Below are 19,900 nucleotides of genomic sequence, written 5' to 3' on the forward strand. Positions count from 1 at the left end.
AATCTTCTGGAGACTTTGACAGCATTATTCTGTATGAGCTCACTTTATGGTTGGTCCTCACTCCCATTGAGTTGTCATTAAGCTCCAGGACTGAGAAACTGACTGGTAACACGGAATAATAAGGGGATTTCCATTTTGATTGAACTGCTCTGCTTTGCTCACTCCAGCACCTTTAACACAACAGGAAGATACATTTGCAGCGCTGCATAAAGATTAAAATCCACAATCTTAACATTTAAATTAGTATTACACACAGTGACATCAATGACAGGTGAGAGAAAACAGATGCAGTCACACCACAAACATCAGTGACCGTTTCCAAGCAGGCCTTGGCAGGAAAAATAAGCAGGTGGAACATCTCATCTTTGATAGATAGATGGATGGATGGATGGATGGATGGATGGATGGATGGACGGACGGACGGACGGACGGACGGACGGACAGACAGACAGACAGACTGTGGTGTAATGTAGAGGACACAAGCCAGTGTCTTATTGTGCCGGTCCCAAGTCCGGATTAATACAGAGGGTTGCGTCAGGAAGGCCATCCGGCGTAAAACTTTTGCCAAATCAAACATGCGAATCATCCTATGACCTCCATACCGGATCGGTCGAGGCCCGGGTTAACAACGACCGCCATCGGTGCTGTTGACCTACAGGGCGCCGGTGGAAATTGGATTACTGTTGGTCGAAGAAGGAGAGGAGGAAAGTGTGTTCGTAGGAAGAGTGACTGCAAAGTAGTGGTAGGTGAGAGTGTAGCCAAACAACATAGGATGGTGGTGTGTAGGATGACTCTGGTGGTGAGGAAGATGAAGAGGGCAAAGGCAGAGCAGAGGACGAAATGGTGGAAGCTGAAAAAGGAAGAGTGTTGCATGACTTTTAGGAAGGAGTTAAGACAGGCTCTGGGGGATCAGGAGGTGCTTCCAGATGACTGGACAACTACAGCTAATGTGATCAGGGAGACAGGTAGGAGAGTACTTGGTGTGTCATCTGGAAGGAAAGGAGATAAGGAGACTTGGTGGTGGAATGAGGAGGTACAGGAGTGTATACAGAGAAAGAGGTTAGCTAAGAGGAAGTGGGACACTGAGAGGACTGAGGAGAGTAGACAGGAGTACAGGGAGATGCAGCGTAAGGTGAAGGTAGAGGTAGCAAAGGCCAAACAAGAAGCTGATGATGACTTGTATGCTAGGTTGGACAGTAAGGAGGGAGAGACTGATCTATACAGGTTGGCAAGACAGAGAGACAGAGATGGGAAGGACGTGCAGCAGGTTAGGGTGATTAAGGATAGGGATGGAAGTCTATTGACAGGTGCCAGTAGTGTGATGGGAAGATGGAAAGAGTACTTTGAAGAGTTGATGAACGTGGAAAATGAGTGAGAACAAAGACTAGAAGAGGTGACTGTTGTGGACCAGGAAGTAGCAAAGATTAGTCAGGATGAAGTGAGGAGGGCATTGAAGAGGATGAAGAGTGGAAAGGCAGTCGGTCCTGATGATATACCTGTAGAGGTTTGGAAGTGTCTAGGAGAGGTGGCAGTAGAGTTTCTGACTAGGTTGTTCAACAGGATCTTAGATAGTGAGAAGATGCCTGAGGAATGGAGGAGAAGTGTGCTGGTGCCCATTTTTAAGAACCAGGGAGATGTGCAGAGTTGTGGCAACTACAGAGGAATAAAGCTGATGAGCCATACAATGAAGTTATGGGAGAGAGTAGTGGAAGCTAGACTAAGGGCAGAAGTGAACATTTGTGAGCAGCAGTATGGTTTCATGCCAAAACAGAGTACTACAGATGCAGTATTTGCGTTGAGGATGTTGATAGAGAAGTACAGAGAAGGCCAGAGGGAGCTGCATTGTGTTTTTGTAGATCTGGAGAAAGCTGATGACAGGGTGTCCAGAGAGGAACTGTGGTATTGTATGAGGAAGTCTGGAGTGGCAGAGAAGTATGTTAGAGCGGTGCAGGACATGTATGAGGACTGTAAGACAGTGGTGAGGTGTGTGTAGGTGTGACAGAGGAGTTCAAGGTGGAGGTGGGACTGCATCAGGGATCAGCTCTGAGCCCCTTCTTGTTGCTATGGTGATGGACAGGCTGACAGACCAGGTTAGACAGGAATCTCCATGGACTATGATGTTTGCAGATGACATTGTGATCTGTAGTGAGAGCAGGGAACAGGTGGAGGAGAAGCTAGAGAGGTGGAGGTTTGTCCTGGAAAGGAGAGGAATGAAGGTTAGCCGCAGTAAGACAGAGTACATGTGTGTGAATGAGAGGGACCCAAGTGGAAGAGTGAGGTTAGAGGGAGAAGAGATCAAGAAGGTGGAGGATTTGAAGTACTTAGGGTCAACAGTCCAGAGCAATGGAGAGTGTGGAAAAGAGGTGAAGAAGCGTGTCCAGGCAGGATGGAACGGGTGGAGGAAAGTGTCAGGTGTGATGTGTGATAGAAGAGTTTCAGCTAAAATGAAAGGAAAGGTGTACAAAACTGTGGTGAGACCAGCGATGTTGTTTGGTCTAGAGACAGTGTCCCTGAGGAAAAGACAGGAGACAGAGCTGGAGGTAGCAGAGATGAAGATACTGAGGTTCTCTCTGGGAGTGACCAGGAAGGATAGGATCAGGAATGAGTACATCAGAGGGACAGCACATGTTAGAGGTTCTGGAGATAAAGTCAGAGAGGCCAGACTGAGATGGTTTGGACATGTCCAGAGGAGAGATAGTGAATATATTGGTAGAAGGATGCTGAGTTTTGAACTGCCAGGCAGGAGGCCTAGAGGAAGACCAAAGAGGAGGTTTATGGATGTAATGAGGGAAGACATGAAGGTAGTTGGTGTGAGAGAAGAGGATTCAAAGGACAGGGCTAGATGGAGGAAATTGATTCGCTGTGGCGACCCCTGAAGGGAAAAGCCGAAAGGAAAAGAAGAAGAAGACAGAGGAATAAAGCTGATGAGCCATACAATGAAGTTATGGGAGAGAGTAGTTGAAGCTAGACTAAGGGCAGAAGTGAACATTTGTGAGCAGCAGTATGGTTTCATGCCAAAAAAGAGTACTACAGACGCAGTATTTGCTTTGAGGATGTTGATAGAGAAGTACAGAGAAGGCCAGAGGGAGCTGCATTGTGTTTTTGTAGATCTGGAGAAAGCTGATGACAGGGTGTCCAGAGAGGAACTGTGGTATTGTATGAGGAAGTCTGGAGTGGCAGAGAAGTATGTTAGAGCGGTGCAGGACATGTATGAGGACTGTAAGACAGTGGTGAGGTGTGTGTAGGTGGGACAGAGGAGTTCAAGGTGGAGGTGGGACTGCATCAGGGATCAGCTCTGAGCCCCTTCTTGTTGCTATGGTGATGGACAGGCTGACAGACCAGGTTAGACAGGAAGCTGAAAGGAAAAGAAGATTTTTATTTTTTCAAAAACACTTAAATCACATTCAAAACATTTCACAATTTTTCATTAGATGAAACTTCAAAAACACTAAACACCAATAAGTAAAAGGAAATACAATTTAAAAATTAGTGCATTATAACAGGAACTTTGCAAAAGTGAGGTTATCATCAACTAAAGTGCATAGGACATTTTTGTAACACCAGATGTTCCTAAAGTTATTCAGGTCTTTTGTCAATTTATAGAAACCAAATTCTAGTTTTAAGCGACATCTGATGTGTGATGATCTGCATCTGCCATGTTCTGTTTTGTCTTTTTCATACGCTCCTGACTTTGTCTTTTGTTTATTGGTTTTCAGTTCATGCACTTTCTGTTTTCTGTCACTGCCACATTCCTTATTCTTTGCACCTGGTTTGTTCTCCCCTACATTCTGGGGAGCAACATTCTGGGGACCAACCACTTCCATTTCTTAAATTTCCCTTCTATTTTTTCAATGACGCCCTCCCAGTTCTTCCTGGTTGTTGTCTCATCTCCCAGGTACACACCGAGATATTTGAGACCATCAGTCTTCCAACACAAGTTTTGAGGAAGAACCGGGAGGTTGCCATGCCACTCGCCAACAGCAAGGGCTTCACTTTGGCTCCAGTTTACTTTTGCAGCAGTTACAACATTGAATGAGTTTGTCAAACCCACCAGAACATCAACATCCCTTTGGTTTTTGATAAGAACAACAACATCATCAGCATTAGCAGATAAAAGAATGTTCTCTCTAACACCAGGTAAAATCAAACCGTCGATGCTTTTGCGGATTCTACAGAGGAGGGGCTCCAGAGAGAGTGCATAGAGCATCCCAGACAGGGCACAACCCTGCCGTATGCCCCGGTGCACCCTGAAGGGGGCACACAAACTGCCGTTAAACTTCAGAATACTCTCAACGTCACTGTACAACACCTGGATCTTGGCAATAAACTCGGTGCTGAACCCAAACCTCTCCATAGTTGTCCAGAGGAAGCTGTGCTCAACACGGTCAAATGCCTTTTCCTGATCTAATGAAACAAGACCAGCATTCATACCCAATGATCTGGACACCTCCAAAACATCACAAATTAGGTAGACATTGTCTGCCATGGACCTGCCGGGCACACAGTAGGTCTGATCCCGGTGGATGACCTGCTCCATAGCTTCCCTCAGCCTGGTAGCCAAAGCCTTGGACAGAATCTTGTAATCGGTGCAGAGCAGTGACACAGGGCCCCAGTTCTTGATGTCCTGCAGATTGCCTTTTTTAGGCAGGAGGGCAACGACCGCCCTCCGGCAGGACAGTGGCAAAGAGCCTGAGGCCAGACTATTGGTAAACACGTCCAGCATATCACATGCTAGAATGTCCCAGAAGGCTGTATAGAACTCGACCGTCAGACCACCGATACCCGGAGATCGTCGTCCCTGCATGTTCTGCAGGGCAGTGTGGAGTTCCTCTAACTCCAGCGGCCGGTCGAGTTGTGATTTGGTCTCCGTGGAGACCTGAGGTAGCTCTGACAGAACTCCTCCAACAGTGGCTGGTTTTCTCGGTATTCACTGTCATACAAAGATGAATAAAAACTCACAGCTCACCTTCTGATCTGTCCAGGCTCTGTCAGCTCCTGTCCTGTGTCAGACAGCAGGGAGTGGATCACGTTGGTCTGTCCATGCTTCTTCTCCAGGCCGAAGAAGAAGCTAGAGGGAGCATCCATCTCGGTGATGTTTTGTACCCTGGATCGGACCAGTGCACCCTGTACTTTAGTATCCAACAGGTCGGCTAAAGCCATTCTTGTGGACTTGAGGATTTCAGTACACCTCTGACTTCCTGTGGAAGTGCTTGTCTCTAACTCCACGATCTCAGCCTCCAGGTGTTTCATAGACCGACAGGTGTCACGTGTGACGTTCAGAGTATACTATTGGCACAGGACTTTTATCTGTTTTGTCATAGTCCCACCACTGGCTAAGAGAGGTAAAATCAGCTTTTCTAAGTCTAAAAGTGCTCCAAAAATAACTGAAGATCTCCCTAAAGCCTCTGTCCAAAGCTAAAGTTGAATAAGAAGAAGAAGAGTCATATGTTAAGGATGTTGTGTACTGGGGGGATGCTGGGAACAGAAGCATCACTTTGTTTAAGGTCTAATGATGACACCAACCGATTTTAAAGCAGGATACATTTGTTTTTATTTCACAGTTTGAGTTTGGATGTGTAATTGCTAAGAAGTTATGTTGGGTCAATCAAAAAACCATTCACTCTATTCTAGTTTTTATTTAGTGTCCTGGTGTGTTTTTACCTTTTCCACCAATTTATTCTGAGATATTTTTAATGATAAGCCAAATAATCGAGGTAGTAATACTCAGATCTCTTTTGTGTTTTGAAATTTTAATGATCAAACAATGTTAAAATGAAATATACACACATTTAGGAAAAGTAATTTCCTATTGGTTCATGGGTTTTTTGAAAACCAAGTTATGGCGTTATCAATTTTACCAAGACAGTCAAAATGACTGCGTTGGTAGTTTAAAGGGATTAAAAAGGCCTCGAAACACTGAGTTCACTGAGAGAGAGAGGAACGTCTTGACAGGACGTGGAGAACAGCCTGGCTGCAGTTCCAGCTCCCAGCCACCAGGGGGCGGCGGCGGACCCGGCTCTCACCCCAGAGGCGGAGAGGAAGACTAACGTCCGGGACAGACAGGGACATGTTGGGTAACTACCGGTGTCACCGGTGGACCGTCGTCTCTGCTCCGCCGGGGGAGTGACCTCAACATCCCCTCTTCTGGGAGTCATGGCGGCTTCTGCTCACGTCTCCAAAGTCCGCTGGATGTACAAGAGGATCCTCGTCCTGCACCGGTTCCTGCCCCTAGAGCTCAAAGCCCTGGGTGACCAGTACGTGAAAGACGAGTTCAGGAGACACAAACAGGCCTCCGCTGAGGAGGTGAAGAGCTTCATGACGGAGTGGGAGGTAAACGTCTTGCTAAAGCCAGTGTCTGTGTGTCTGTGTGCTCATGAAGACAGACTGTCCGGGGAGACTTAGAACGACTGTTGTGGAGGTCAGGGATGCTGTCCGCTCTGTATGACAGTAACACAGTGCACCCACATTCTGTATGACAGTAGCACAGTGCACCCACACTCTGTATGACAGTAACACAGTGCACCCACATTCTGTATGACAGTAGCACAGTGCACCCACACTCTGTATGTATGACAGTAACACAGTGCACCCACACTCTGTATGTATGACAGTAACACAGTGCACCCACATTCTGTATGTATGACAGTCTGGGCTTGCGCTAGCCATTCGCCACTTCGCCATAGGCGAAGTAAATTCCAGATTGGTTACAAGGTTTTTAGACTCTGTAGCCACAGTGGCGTTCTTATTTTTACAGGAAAAAAAGCTAAAACTTTCAACTTTTTCGCTCACTAGCGCCGCTATTTTGGCTAGCACCGCTCGCTAGCGCTGCTATTTCCACTTGCGCAGCTCGCTATTTCCGCTGGCGCCGCTCGCTAGCGCCGCTATTTCCGCTGGCGCCACTATTTCCGCATGCCGACGGAAATAGCCGAAGTGACCCGAACGCTCCCGATCATTAAATATGCACTCAGGTCATGACCTCCTCTCGTCCAATGAAAAACAAAGATTCTTTTTTACAAGCTAAACCCGTGAATTGGTGACGACAAGGAGAGGACCATCGATCAAAATAAATTAAGAATCCAGTGTCATACAGTAGAATTTGTTTAAAAATACTAATCAGCAAATGGTGAATGCTGGGGGGGGGGTGGTGACAGACCGATCAGAAGGTCAATGAAAGATATTATCAATACTTGTTTTAGTCTTAGACTTTTGTTCCCTCTGACCAGCAGGAATAACCAGCGATGATGTAAATGTGTTTTCACCTCTGCTACAGTAGCAAGTAAAACTACCAGTAAACACTGAGTAATATTTTGTATGACTGTATCTTCAGAGTGAATGAAGTTATCAATGGTTGAATCTCACATTCATTCCTGCATAAAGTAGGACAGAAATAAAGAGAGTTCAGCTTCAGCTGTTGACCTTAGTGTATTGTTGTAGGTAAACTGAACAGAAGATTTTGCCCTCAGAATGCAGGAAAACAACCTCATTTTCTAAAACATTTCCCGGGGGAGATTCCACAGACCCCCTTTTGGGGGGCTCTCCCCCTACACACACTCCATGACGAGTGTTGTTTTACACTACTTTATTCAGGTATAAATGTGAGATTCAACAAATGAAAACTTGCATTCACTATGCAAAGATACAGTCATACGAAATATTACTCAGTGTTTACTTGTTAGTTTTACTTTCTATTATAACAAGCCGCTGTCTTGGACACAGAACGTGGCTTTTTGTGGCTTACTCAATTCTTTTACACTGAGCCACAGTGGCTTAGTCACACTAGCTCCTGGTGCAAGACCAGACAGTAACACAGTGCACCCACATTCTGTATGTATGACAGTAACACAGTGCACCCACATTCTATATGTATGACAGTAACACAGTGCCCCCACATTCTGTATGTATGACAGTAACACAGTGCACCCACATTCTGTATGTATGACAGTAACACAGTGCACCCACATTCTGTATGTATGACAGTAACACAGTGCACCCACATTCTGTATGTATGACAGTAAGGAGGCTTTTGGATTCATATCTTGTTGTATTCAACGACTAGTCGTTGGTAGATTTAGTTACCACAAACACCATGAGTGGTAAAACCTCCTCAGACACTTAATCTTTTTTTATTTATTTTTTTATTCAGTTTATTTTTTTTTCCAGACATGTTCTTACAGCAGACTTTCATCAGTGTTGGAACATCAACAACATCTGAAAAAAAAAAAAAAGGGTTGACGGGTCGAAGCCATTGGCTTGTAAAATTCCCTTCCCCTTAATCAACAATATCTCTCTCATTGAAACACACGATCAACCAAATTCATACATTGCACGTCACATTTCAATTACTTTATTTTGATGTGTTGTTGTCTTAAATCGTCCATTTAAAACAACAATGCACCAAAATAATGAATAAGGACTTAAGGTCGTAGTTTGTAGAGGGGCGATAAAGAGCAGACATTTTTAATATTTAAAAGATCATAAAATCTGTATCATTTCAGAATAATAAACCTCAGCGCACCCAGAGGTGATAGAAATGTTGCCAGAGGATGAGAATTCAGAGTCATTGCTTTTGTCCAACTCCCCAGCTGCTGTGACAGACTGCGTAGTGTCTGTAGACTGTTGGCTAGCCGGTTATGTCCGTTCACCTCCACATGATGGCAGAGCAGCATCAGAACATAGAAGCTCCTCAGCATCAGTGAGTCTTCAGCTGATGTCTGTTCAAGATGATGATGAAGGTCGGAATCAGACACCACAAAGGGTTTCCTAGTTAGCCGGAACAGCTCACATGTTAATGCAGAGTGCCAAACTTCATCACTCAAATCAGTTTAAAATCCCATTTACAGTGTAGATATGATTTAGAACTTGTTTTGTATTTTGTTTTGTTTTACCTGAAAGTGTCATGAAGTTACAGATGTCTCAGAAAACAACACTCTTCCTCCTCCATCATCTGTCAGACATAAATGTTTCTACTTTTAAATACATCAGTGTTTCCTACATTGAGAACAATTCAGACTGAAAACAGTCAGATTTACATGATGACCCCCCCTTTATGGGACAGGCCCCTCCCACCTGTGCATGGTTTTCATTACACTTTTGACAGCAATGAAGTGAAAACTGTACCATCTGTATCTTCTGCCAGAGACATTAATTGTAGTTACAGGCTATTGACCGTCCCAGGGCTGATCTAATCTGGTGTGGAAGCTTTGTGGGGACAGTCCCCTTCAGAGTGGGGACAGCCAGACGACACCTGGTTTTAGGGACCGGCAAGGGAACGAAGATGTGCTCAGGTTCCCAGAATAGTCCTCACCATGCCAGGTGTTTATACAGCAGAGAACCAGTGTTTTCCATTTCAATTACACACTTGAGGGGGATAGTGAATCACCCATCGACACATAATTTCTCTAATGAAGTAGATGGTGATTGCATCTGGAATCCCGGGAGCTTCTTTCATAATTTCAGTTGCTGTGAAGCCATCAGGGAGAAGGTATTCATTATACTCCACTACAGCAGCAGAATGCACTGCTAACAACCTGGAGTCCATTTGAATTGAAAGCCGTCAGGAGACGGCTTTTGTGGTTTAATCCTCTACGACCACACAGTTCTGTTCGGTGGTATTGGGACTGAAACTAGGAGTCGATCATATCAAGATCACTTTGAGAATGGACAGAGAAATGATAAGACCTCTGTGTAACTTTATAAGAACTGAAAAGATGTAGAAAAGAATGGGGTATAAAAATATTAATAATAATCACATAACAAAATATAATGTACAGTTAGAATTACAGAAGTACCTTGAGATATGAGCTGCTCCACATAGACGATATTTCAGATACAAGTCGTTGTCTTTCTAAATTTTTGTTCGACATACGTGCAACCACTGCTTGTTGGTGGATGGATACAACATCAGTGAGACCGGATCTCGTTCTTTATCATGTGTTGGCGGATGGAGGCAAACATGGTGACTTGCCGAACTCCGACAAGCTAGTGCTTAGCCCCCAGGATGGAGTTGTAAGCAAATGAAAAGAAGATGAATAACTGGAGTTAAACCACACAAATGACAACAATGAATGAACGTCAAACTGAATTACATTCAGAAAATATCAAGTTGTGGGTTCCGTACTTTAATAATGAACGGTACAGCTGGAGTCTTGCTTTCTTCCACAGACAGCCTTCCTTCAAACAGCGTGCAGTGGGGTAAGATCATCATTCATCCATTATCCAAACTAGCCCAACTCCTGTGGAGATCAGTGTGAATAAATGATCAAAAACAATAATTGTATTGGCTCAAACAGATTAAACCAGTAACTAAACGTGCAGCAGGTGACCTGTTTGTGTTAGACGAGCTGAACAAACACATGACCGACACCTGTCCCCAACTCACTACAGTCAGATGTGACTCATTGTGTCGGCCTGTCCACCAAAGCTGTGCGTTACTGTTTCTCTCTTTGGGCTTTAGCCCTAAAACTCCCTTCACTTCATTTATTTTTAATAATGACATTTAATACTATTTATTTGATTCTCCAGAAAAACAGATGTTTTTCCTGGTGGGCTGCAATCACACATGAACAGTCAAAGACAGTTACCACACAGAACCATTTACGTTGTTTACAGTGTTTGACATCTGTTGATAACACACTAAATTCTGTTATGTAGTAATCGGGGCTCTAACAGCATACACACTTTCTGTTACTCCTTTCTGAAGGAGATGAATTTTAGCTGCAGCTCTGTTTCCTCAGAAAACATGCGGAGGGGTGGAGGAGGAGGAGAACGAGACTCAAAACAAGATTTCTAGCACTGAGTAATCCATTTATTTCAGAAGCACTCACAGGAGACCTCTGCTCCTAATAAATCGGCTCCATGGTGCTAAATCAGCTCTCCCAAAGAGATGAAGAGAAACGTTTGGAGCAAAGAAAGAGACGCCAGCTTTGTCTTTTTCACTATCGAATGGAAACACTTTGAAGTGTATGTGCTAAAATGTATGAGGTGCACTGAGCCTAAAAGACCAAGACGTACACTTGGATATGTGATGAATTTTGGATAAGAAACCATCATTTAAAGCAGTTTGTCTTTGTCTGGGTTTGACTGAAGCTAATGGCTGCTTGTACTGGGGTACTGGTTATATTTTTAGAGCCCAAAATTATCATCGCAAATGATCTAAATGGAAAATGGATTGTCATCCCAGTCCTGGGAGTGTGAGATAAGATAGAAAAGATTCTTCCACCCTGTTAGCAGTAGTGTTCACACTTTGAACCTCTGTCCAAAAGGGGGAAAGGTGGAAACGTCTCAAAGGCACGTCTTGGCTTAGATGGCCTAGATTTCTGAATCAGAATCTGAGTGTTTGTCTCTGATGTGAATTCTTTTGAGGAACAGTGGATTTGTCCAGGTTGTAACCTGCCCCCCGCCCAAAATGGTTACATGATAAGTGGTTATAGAAGTGTGAGGTTGTTGGTTTTTTTATGCAGATTATTTCTCATAGTGCCAACTGACATAACTGAAGTTAATCACTAACAACAAAATAGTTGCTAATCTCATTAAAACAAATCAAATCTAACAAAGGTTGATTACTAGGTTTTGAATTAACTACGTTTAAACTAACTAGGTTTTAAACTAACTAGTTTTTAAACTAACTAGGTTTTAAACTAGTTTTTATACTAACTAGGTTTTTAAACTAACTAGGTTTTAAACTAGTTTTTATACTAACTAGGTTTTTAAATTAACTAGGTTTTAAAATAACCAACTATGTTTTTTAAACTAACTAGTTTGAACTAACTGACTAACCAACTAACCCAATAGGTTTAGAACAAATTAGATTCTAAACTAACTAGGTTTTGAACGAACTTGGCACCGATCTGTCTGTCAATATCACATTCATTCAGAGATGAAATCCTTTGGTCCCCTAACCGGACTACCTCTGGACCCTGGCTGCTCCTAGAAATTCTGTCCATAAAGATTATGAACAGAACCGGTGATAGAGGACAGCCCTGCCGGACAGCACCTGGAACAGCTCTGACTTTCTGCCGGCAATGTGAACCAAGCTCTGGTTTCAGTCATAGAGGGACCAGACAGCCCTCAGCAAATGGCCCCAGACCCCATACTCCTGAAGTTCTCCCCACAAGATACCACGAGTGACACGATCAAATGCCTTCTCTAGATCCACAAAACACATGTGGACTGGTTGGGCAAACTCCCATGAACCCTCGAGCACTCGATGGAGAGTGTAGACCTGGTCCAGTGTTCTGCGACGGACAAAAAATGCATTGTTCCTCCTGAATCCGCGGTTCGACTTTAGGTCTAATCCTCCTCTCCAGTACCCTGGAATAGACTTTCCCCGGGAGGCTGAGGAGTGTGATCTCATATAGTCCCCTTTTTGAAAAGAGTGACCACCACCCCGGTCTGCCAATCCAGAGGCACTGTCCCCATCTGCCATGCGATGTTACAGAGACATGTCAACTAAGACAGTCCCTGCACATTCACAGACTTGAGGTTCTCAGGGCGAATCTCAACAATATCCTCAGCAGTGGTTGCAGCTTCCCACCTCTACTATAAACAGGGGTGACGGCGCACCACTTGCCCCTCCCGAGGTGTCGAATAGTTTGCAGAATTTCTTTGGAGCCCACCAGTAGCCCTCCTCCATTACTTCCCCAAAATTTATATTATTGTGCTCGTAGGGGTTTTGATGCTGCTCTTAGTCTGGCCCCTCACCAAGGACCACTTTGCCAAGGCAGATTCTACCAGAAGTATAAAGCCGCTGACAACAAAGCTCCCACAATCATGGACTCAAAGTCCCCTACTGGCAGTTCTAGGGGGAGAATGGTAATGATAGTATTAATAAACTAACAAAAGTTAACAATCTGGAAGTGTGACAGAAATACCTACTGAAATTAAGCACAATTTACTTCCCCGGGAACTGCATGACTCAGATTACTTTCCTAGAAGAAGAAACAAGTCTTGTCTTCCTTTAGGATTAATCACATAAAACCAAAGTGACAATGTTTTCTGCAATAGACCCCTTAGTAATGTTGTAAATTCAACGCATCAGCTTGAGGTACGTCTATGAATGACAAAGTCAAAAGTACTGTGCCAAAGTGTTGGAATCTTCCTTTAAGCTGTAGCTCTCCTGAATCAAGAAGGACATTTACCCTTGGCACATGCTCAGTGTAATTACATTATGTGCAGGAAAAGAGCCTCAGATAAATGGCGCGTTATTTCTTACATCGAGAGCTTTCCAAAAAGCCAAGATGCTTGATGAATCGGTAAACACTGCAGACCGGATGCCTAAAAGCATTTGTGGTGTAACACTGTACACACACACACACACACACACACACACACACACACACACACACACACACACACACACACACACACACACACACACACACACACACACACACACACACACACACACACACAGAAAAAGATGCATATTGTTTTTCAGATTTATCAAACCACACACAGCGGATGCTGTTAATCAGCCCTATTTACGGTGGTGATGTCAGCTCTGCTCTTTTCTATTCACTACTTTTATCGACTTCTTTTCACCTGCAGATCAACATCAGTGAAGGTTCTTAACTGATGACAGCTTTGTGTTTATCTTGACTAGCTTCTGTTGTTGTTCAACCCTAACTCATGCTGAATTGGCTGCAACTAACCATTGCCACTATTCTGTCATTATTAACTATGCTACTTTTATCACACAGGCTAATGAATGGATAGCGATGTTGATTGGGTGGTGAAAAAATGATTGTATAGAAAAGAAGTCAATGAAATGCAACATGCGGTGGGGAAACTCCTGTCATCATTGAGAGGCTCGTGTGACTGAATGAGATGTCTGCTGGTCTGGACTGACAACGAGAAGAAAACAATTTACTGCAAATGAAGCCGTTTTTGCCTTATTTCTTCTTTCCTGCAAGTGAAATATTTCGTGAATGTAGTTCTAATGGACTTTATTTGAAAGTCTAAACTGCATAATTTGTAAGTTATAAGTAACTTGATCTGTAACTAACATCCTGTATATTTTTTTTCTAATGTGTGTTACGTTTGTGTGATTACCTTTTTTGCTAGCCCGTGCTAGCTGCCACAGGTAAAAACGTTCCTGCTGGTCCTGATACAAAGGTCTCAGAACACCATTAATCGGTTTGCTGAATTTGGGTTCCATAGCTACAGTTTTGATTTATGTGAAATATGTAATTAAAGCTTCTGGGGAAGGACGAAAAAGAAATTCTTTTCATGTCATTTTGCTAATTCTATTAAAAAGTGTTGGTCATTGAATGCATTTGCTTCTAAATTGCACCTGTAAATACACCTGGCTCGTGGTGATGCCATTCAGTTTGCATAAACTGCATTGTTAGGGGCAAATTTATGCATATTTGGTGCCCTTCCAGTAAGTTGCTGGATATGTAGGTTATTTTTAAAATAAACTACAGATGATTTGTTTCTAAGTAATGACACATGTTAAACTGTTTGATTTATGATTCACAATGATTTCATGTCAAGATACATTTAACTTTTGAGGCACATTGTTGTTACAACTAGCAGGAATCCTTGGCTGGAGACAGGTTTCCAACACAATCCTCTTCAGTGTCAGTTTCAAACATCACACAGTGTGATGCTTGACAAATCCACAATAGTAATACGTGTGTAATCACTTCTCTGTGTTCTTTCCCTTCCTACAGAACTACAAGGACACCCTGCAAGCTCAAGTGCTGGAGTCGGCCGGGGAACAACTCCAGTCAGTCAAGTTTGGGGCCGACCTGTCAGAGGAGAAATTCAACAGCCTCCAGGAGGAGCAGATAGGACAACTCTATGAACTCATGCTGGAATCCACCAAATCCAAAAGACAGTTTGACATCCAGGAGGAAAGAAAATGAAACCTCACGAAAAACAGGAGGTGCTGTGATGAATTCACACCATTAGAATTCATTACCTCTCACTACTTCACATGAACGGTGGCACTCTAATCCTTGCAGAGGCTTTTAAAAATATTTAATTGTAATAAATTTCTGGATAACTCTGTGTTCCTGCGCTTGTCTCTTTTGCTGTGACAACAAAAAGGTTCATTGTGCTCTGCAGGTGCACTAAAGATGAATTTTTTTACAATAATACACTTGTGACCTCATGGTCTTGAGGGAACGTCATTGAGATGTGTCTGATCGGCGGATGCAGTCGGAGCAGCAGCAGTAATGCTTTTCTTCAGGCTCAGTGATGTGACCATAGTCGGGGTGAAGCCCTTCATTACCCGTGTGGAAATAAATATATAATAAATGCACACATATATGAAAGTCATGAGCTGTGTGTTGAAGAGGAGATGAGGACATGATAGAGCTGTTACGCAAGTCAACTCATTTGTGCAAAAATTGCCTCCCACAGAGTTTAGACATCAGTGATTTCTCCAGAGATGAATAGCAATCAGGCATGCGCCATGCAAATGTACTGATGGGTCTTTGTCCTGCATATGATCCAAACACAATGGTGCTGTGAACCTCTGCCTCCCACTGGCTTCTCAGCCTGTCCTGATGGCCTGTGTTTCAGTCGCCCTCAGAAATGTGAACAAACCCTCATGACTGGCAGTGAGGCCTGATTTCCATTAGAGGTGGCGGTGTGGGTCATCACGGTGGTCCTACAACTCTGGGGGAGGCTGGAGGTCAATCAAACTAAAATATGACTGAATATATAAATGTGAAAAATGTGAAAGCAGGATATTTTCACTTGAATACGAGTATGGGGGAGTCATCTGCAAATAAGGGGCTTCTACAGTTCCTGTCGTGGGATGTGTCGTGTGTGGATATTCGTCCTTCCACCTGTCCGTCTGACTTGCCTTCGATTCATTTCTGCTACACCAAATATCATGAGTGCCATGATTGTAACGGCCCCATCATGCCTCCATGAACACCTAACAGAACATCCTCCTGTGGATGAACTATTCAGATGTCTTCAGATGAGGCTGGTAATGATGTCATCCTGGTGAGCGTGAAATGGAAAACAGCAAGAAGCCACTGGTAGACTGCCGGTCCACGGAGACCAACCCCATGCCCCTGATCAGGTGGGCTGGGGGTTCAGACTCTTTAAAGCTACCAGAATGCTTCCCACCAATAAGCTGTGGTTAACAGAGTGAAGGCCTCCATGTCACCGAGCACCTTCATCCGCCACTGGATTCCTGATGGATAAATGCTCACTAACTTGCAACTAGAGTAGAAAACCTGGAGGCCAAACCTGTGATTCCACTCATGATTGTTGGCGTCATGTTTTACTACATTCCACAAATTGGTGATGTGTCAGCGTCCATCTGTTCGTCCACCAAATATCTTCACAACTGTTGCAGATAGAAAGATGAAAGTAATAGCAGATTGCTCCGGCAGCAAAGGGGATGAAAATGAGAGGATGACCTTGACCTTGAGAAAACGAGGTCAAATTTCAACTTTTGTACATTTTTATGCTCATATCTCAGGAACTGGATAAGGTAGAGAGACACTAAGAAAAGGTGTTAAATTTAGGAAGGCAAGGTGATGAACATTAGATCAAAGTGTGACCTTGAAAAACTAGGTCAAGGTCAAATTTTCATTTTTATACCCTTTTAGGTACACATCTCTGAAACCTGATGAGATATAATCACAAAACAAAAAGCAACATTTTCAGGAAGCCAGAGGCACAAACATGTGTAGGTCAGGGTCAAATGTTGAATTCAGGGGTGTCGCAGGATGTTGCGGTCTCTGACTGCCTTGTGTCAGTTGAAATGATGATTAAAAGTCTATCCTGCTTAAAACAATCACATTCAAACGACCTGGTCCTGTTGTTGAATTGTGAAACTTCTAATTGCATGTTTGTTGTTCACCTGACCCCCCAGCTCTTTTAGAGTCAATCTCAGAAAACCTAATGAGAGGTTTTACGATGGCGCCGGGTGTCTCCAGAGGAGCGGTAGCTGTGGCTTGTTAACAAATAAATGGACTGAAGCGCCGAGGCTCTCGGTGTGAGAACATTAACGTCTGATGGCCACCGTGGTCCCTCTGAAGCCTCTGTACCCATAGATTGATTCATCTTAGCCTGGGGCTAAACACCAGTCGGGGCTACCCCACTGGGTGATATGTGTGTGAAAGCCATCAAGGCTAACTTCAAGGAGAATTTAATATTCAGACAATTTAAAAAAAATAAATTTTCAGTTTTGACAGGAAGTGCTCGTTTAGTGCTTCACCTGTAACACACGTGTAAAAGCTGAAAACAAGGAGTAAAAGTGATGCTGCACAGTCTTCAGATACGTCATCCATTCTCACCTGTGGCTCAGACGGGTCGCGTGTCACGTGTCTCAACACAGCTAAAGAAGCCATGATCTTTGATATGACTGATCAACACAAACGGGTCGATGCTCATTGGACAGGAGCCACCTGGACAACAAATGTCTGACGTGCGAGAAGGTTTTTCTCCAAGGACGAGCTTCAGCTCCGCACTGACGGATGGTCAATTACTATTACTACTCTTTCACCATGTTACATGCGTGTAACACGAGGGGGAGGAATCGATATTCCACAACAGGTTCATTTGCAGCATTATGTGAGCTGAATTCGCTTATAGGAATAAACCCCAAGTGTTAACCCGCTAATCATTTGGAATCAATGTGGGATCCAAAGGTCTTCACTGCAGGAAGAACAAACAGAACAAACCAGGAACTCCAGTCAAGCTTTGCATCAATTTATCCTGAAGAAGAAACTGTTTTGGACAGTTTGTGAGTCATAAAATCTTGTGAGGACATCGATATGAAAGAAGAGAGTCCACTGAGTCCAGAAACAATTAATATTCCTGTTCTGTTTTAAAGCAAAGCTGCTGATGCAAACTAAACACCCACCGATCTGAACAGGATCAAAACAAGGGATCAAAACCGTTTTTCAACTAGTTGGGTTAGGTGTTGAACGGCAGACAAATCAGGGAAAGTTAAAGTTGAGCTGGACTATATTTCACTCCAACCATCATTCTATAGCTACATTAGCTTTGATAACATCTAGACTGAACTCTGTATCAGCACCAGCAGAAAATAGATTTCAAGTCTTTCATCTCAAACCAGTCCCCTTGTGCAGGTTTATGCTGTATCCTTGCTGTGCTTCAGAATAGTGACAATACGATGGTTTGGATCCATGATAACTTCTGGATAAGCATCAAAAACCACCAGTATAGTCTGTTCCCCTCCCACCCTCAAACAGAATTGGGCTATATTATTATTATTATTAAACTGCTTACAGTCACAGAGATAACCAGAGAGACATTCGGCAGATGGAATGGAGCCCATCATAGAAATGTAGAACTGGTTTCTAAAATGAAACGTAATTTTGTTCCCTACTGGGGCCATAGTGGACTTGAAGGGGGTGAGAGGTCATTTTAACCACGAGGGGTCATCCCCCTGCATCCTTTCCCTGAAGCACAGACCACAAAGAGCTGGGAGGTTGTTTGTTTGAATATGTTTGTCTATCTGATTTTTGATCTATTGCACTACTGAGGTGTGTTCAGGTCAAACCGGCCACGACTACAATCATTGATGAATTCAACTGAAGTAGCAAACACATTCCCATTCCCATCCATTTTTACTCTATATTGCCAAGTGTGTCAGATTTGATATATACAGCATATAATTTTAGGTAATTTATTTGTAAATTCCTAAATTTTCATTGTATTAAAGTTTAAGCATTATGCATTCTATAAAGCATTTTTCTTATTTCATTAAACTAATTAGAGGTTTAATTGACATGCTTTTGTATATTTAGACTAATTTCTTTTGTTTGCTGATTTCTGTGCTACTGAAACTAACAATTCTGAGAAGAAATTGCTTTTTTTACTTTTGTGTGTGTCTTTGATGGCAAAAAATCAAGTGTGTAGGATGTATTGGAGTTGATTATGGATGGGATTCCAAGTGATATGGACCAATTAAAGGATGGTGATGATGAGGAGGTCAGGGAATGGACTTTGTTGAGGACCAAACACCAAAACAGGACACAACAAAGAAGTCAGTAAGAGGAAAAGGGATAAAGAAAGCATATCAGAGGAAAAAGAAAACTCCAAGACTGTGACTTCGACAACGACATAGCCCTGCTGCTCAGAGAAAATGGATTAATTCAAGTTTCAATCAAACTTTATTTGTATTGCCCTAATTCACAAATTACAATGCACGTCTGAGGGCTTTACAATCTGTACAGCATGACATCCTCTACCCTCCATGAGAACCTATCCAGAAGAAACCTCTAGGAGAACCACAGAGGAGGGATTCCTCTCCATAGGACAGGTAAACCTGTCGTAGAGGTTACAAATACAGAGAAGAACAATAATAACAGTCATCAAGAGCGGCCAAAGTCCAGGGTGATTGATCTGTCTGGGAGCATGTTGTTGAAGAGGCGTTCTCAGGTTCAAAACTCTTCACAACACAAACAAAGTAAAACTAAGTAATCGTCCCATTTGAATGACTTTTTGTGACATTCACCACGTTGACATTATAAAAAAATCACAGGTCAACAGTGTCAGCGGTGATTCACTCTGAGAACAAAACCGATGTAGGCGCAGCAGCCATGCCAGGTGTGAATGTGCTTCACCTTCTCCTCATCACCGCGACCGTTCAGCCCACACTCTGAAGCTCTGCAGCGGGTTCGTGGTACTGCCACAGAATCAGTGAATCAAATCATGGAAAATTCAAATCAAATCAGGATTTTAATTTTGATTTTCTTCTGCATTACAAAATATATTTGGGACCTCTATATGTTAGCACTGATAAAATAATAATATTAATAATAGTAATAATAATAGCAATAATATAATAATAATATAATAATAATAATTATAATAATAATAATAATAATAACCTGTTTTTAATGTCAGGCGGTTAATTTAATCCTAAATACGCCACTCTGTTTGGCTGTAAAACTGACTTTAG

General features: G+C 43.0%; 1 protein-coding gene across 1 annotated transcript; it reads left to right on the top strand.

Moving 5' to 3' along the window:
* Positions 1-5,868: 5,868 nt before the first annotated feature.
* On the top strand, positions 5,869-15,010 carry sdhaf3 (succinate dehydrogenase complex assembly factor 3). Its single transcript, XM_068333430.1, has 2 exons — positions 5,869-6,330; positions 14,673-15,010. Exons 1-2 carry the CDS (start codon positions 6,154-6,156, stop codon positions 14,865-14,867), a joined length of 372 nt encoding a protein of 123 aa, XP_068189531.1. The 5' UTR covers positions 5,869-6,153; the 3' UTR covers positions 14,868-15,010.
* The last annotated feature ends 4,890 nt before the right edge of the window (positions 15,011-19,900 follow it).

Source organism: Antennarius striatus, chromosome 14 (genome assembly GCF_040054535.1).
Source record: "Antennarius striatus isolate MH-2024 chromosome 14, ASM4005453v1, whole genome shotgun sequence".
Taxonomy (NCBI): Eukaryota; Metazoa; Chordata; class Actinopteri; order Lophiiformes; family Antennariidae; genus Antennarius; species Antennarius striatus.

What these genes read in the sequence shown, in the direction of transcription:
- sdhaf3 (XM_068333430.1), top strand. Translation starts at nt 6,154, where the DNA reads ATGGCGGCTTCTGCTCACGTCTCCAAAGTCCGCTGGATGTACAAGAGG. An exon ending in GCTTCATGACGGAGTGGGAG is followed by an intron (nt 6,331 to 14,672) that starts GTAAACGTCTTG and finishes CCCTTCCTACAG; the next exon opens with AACTACAAGGACACCCTGCA.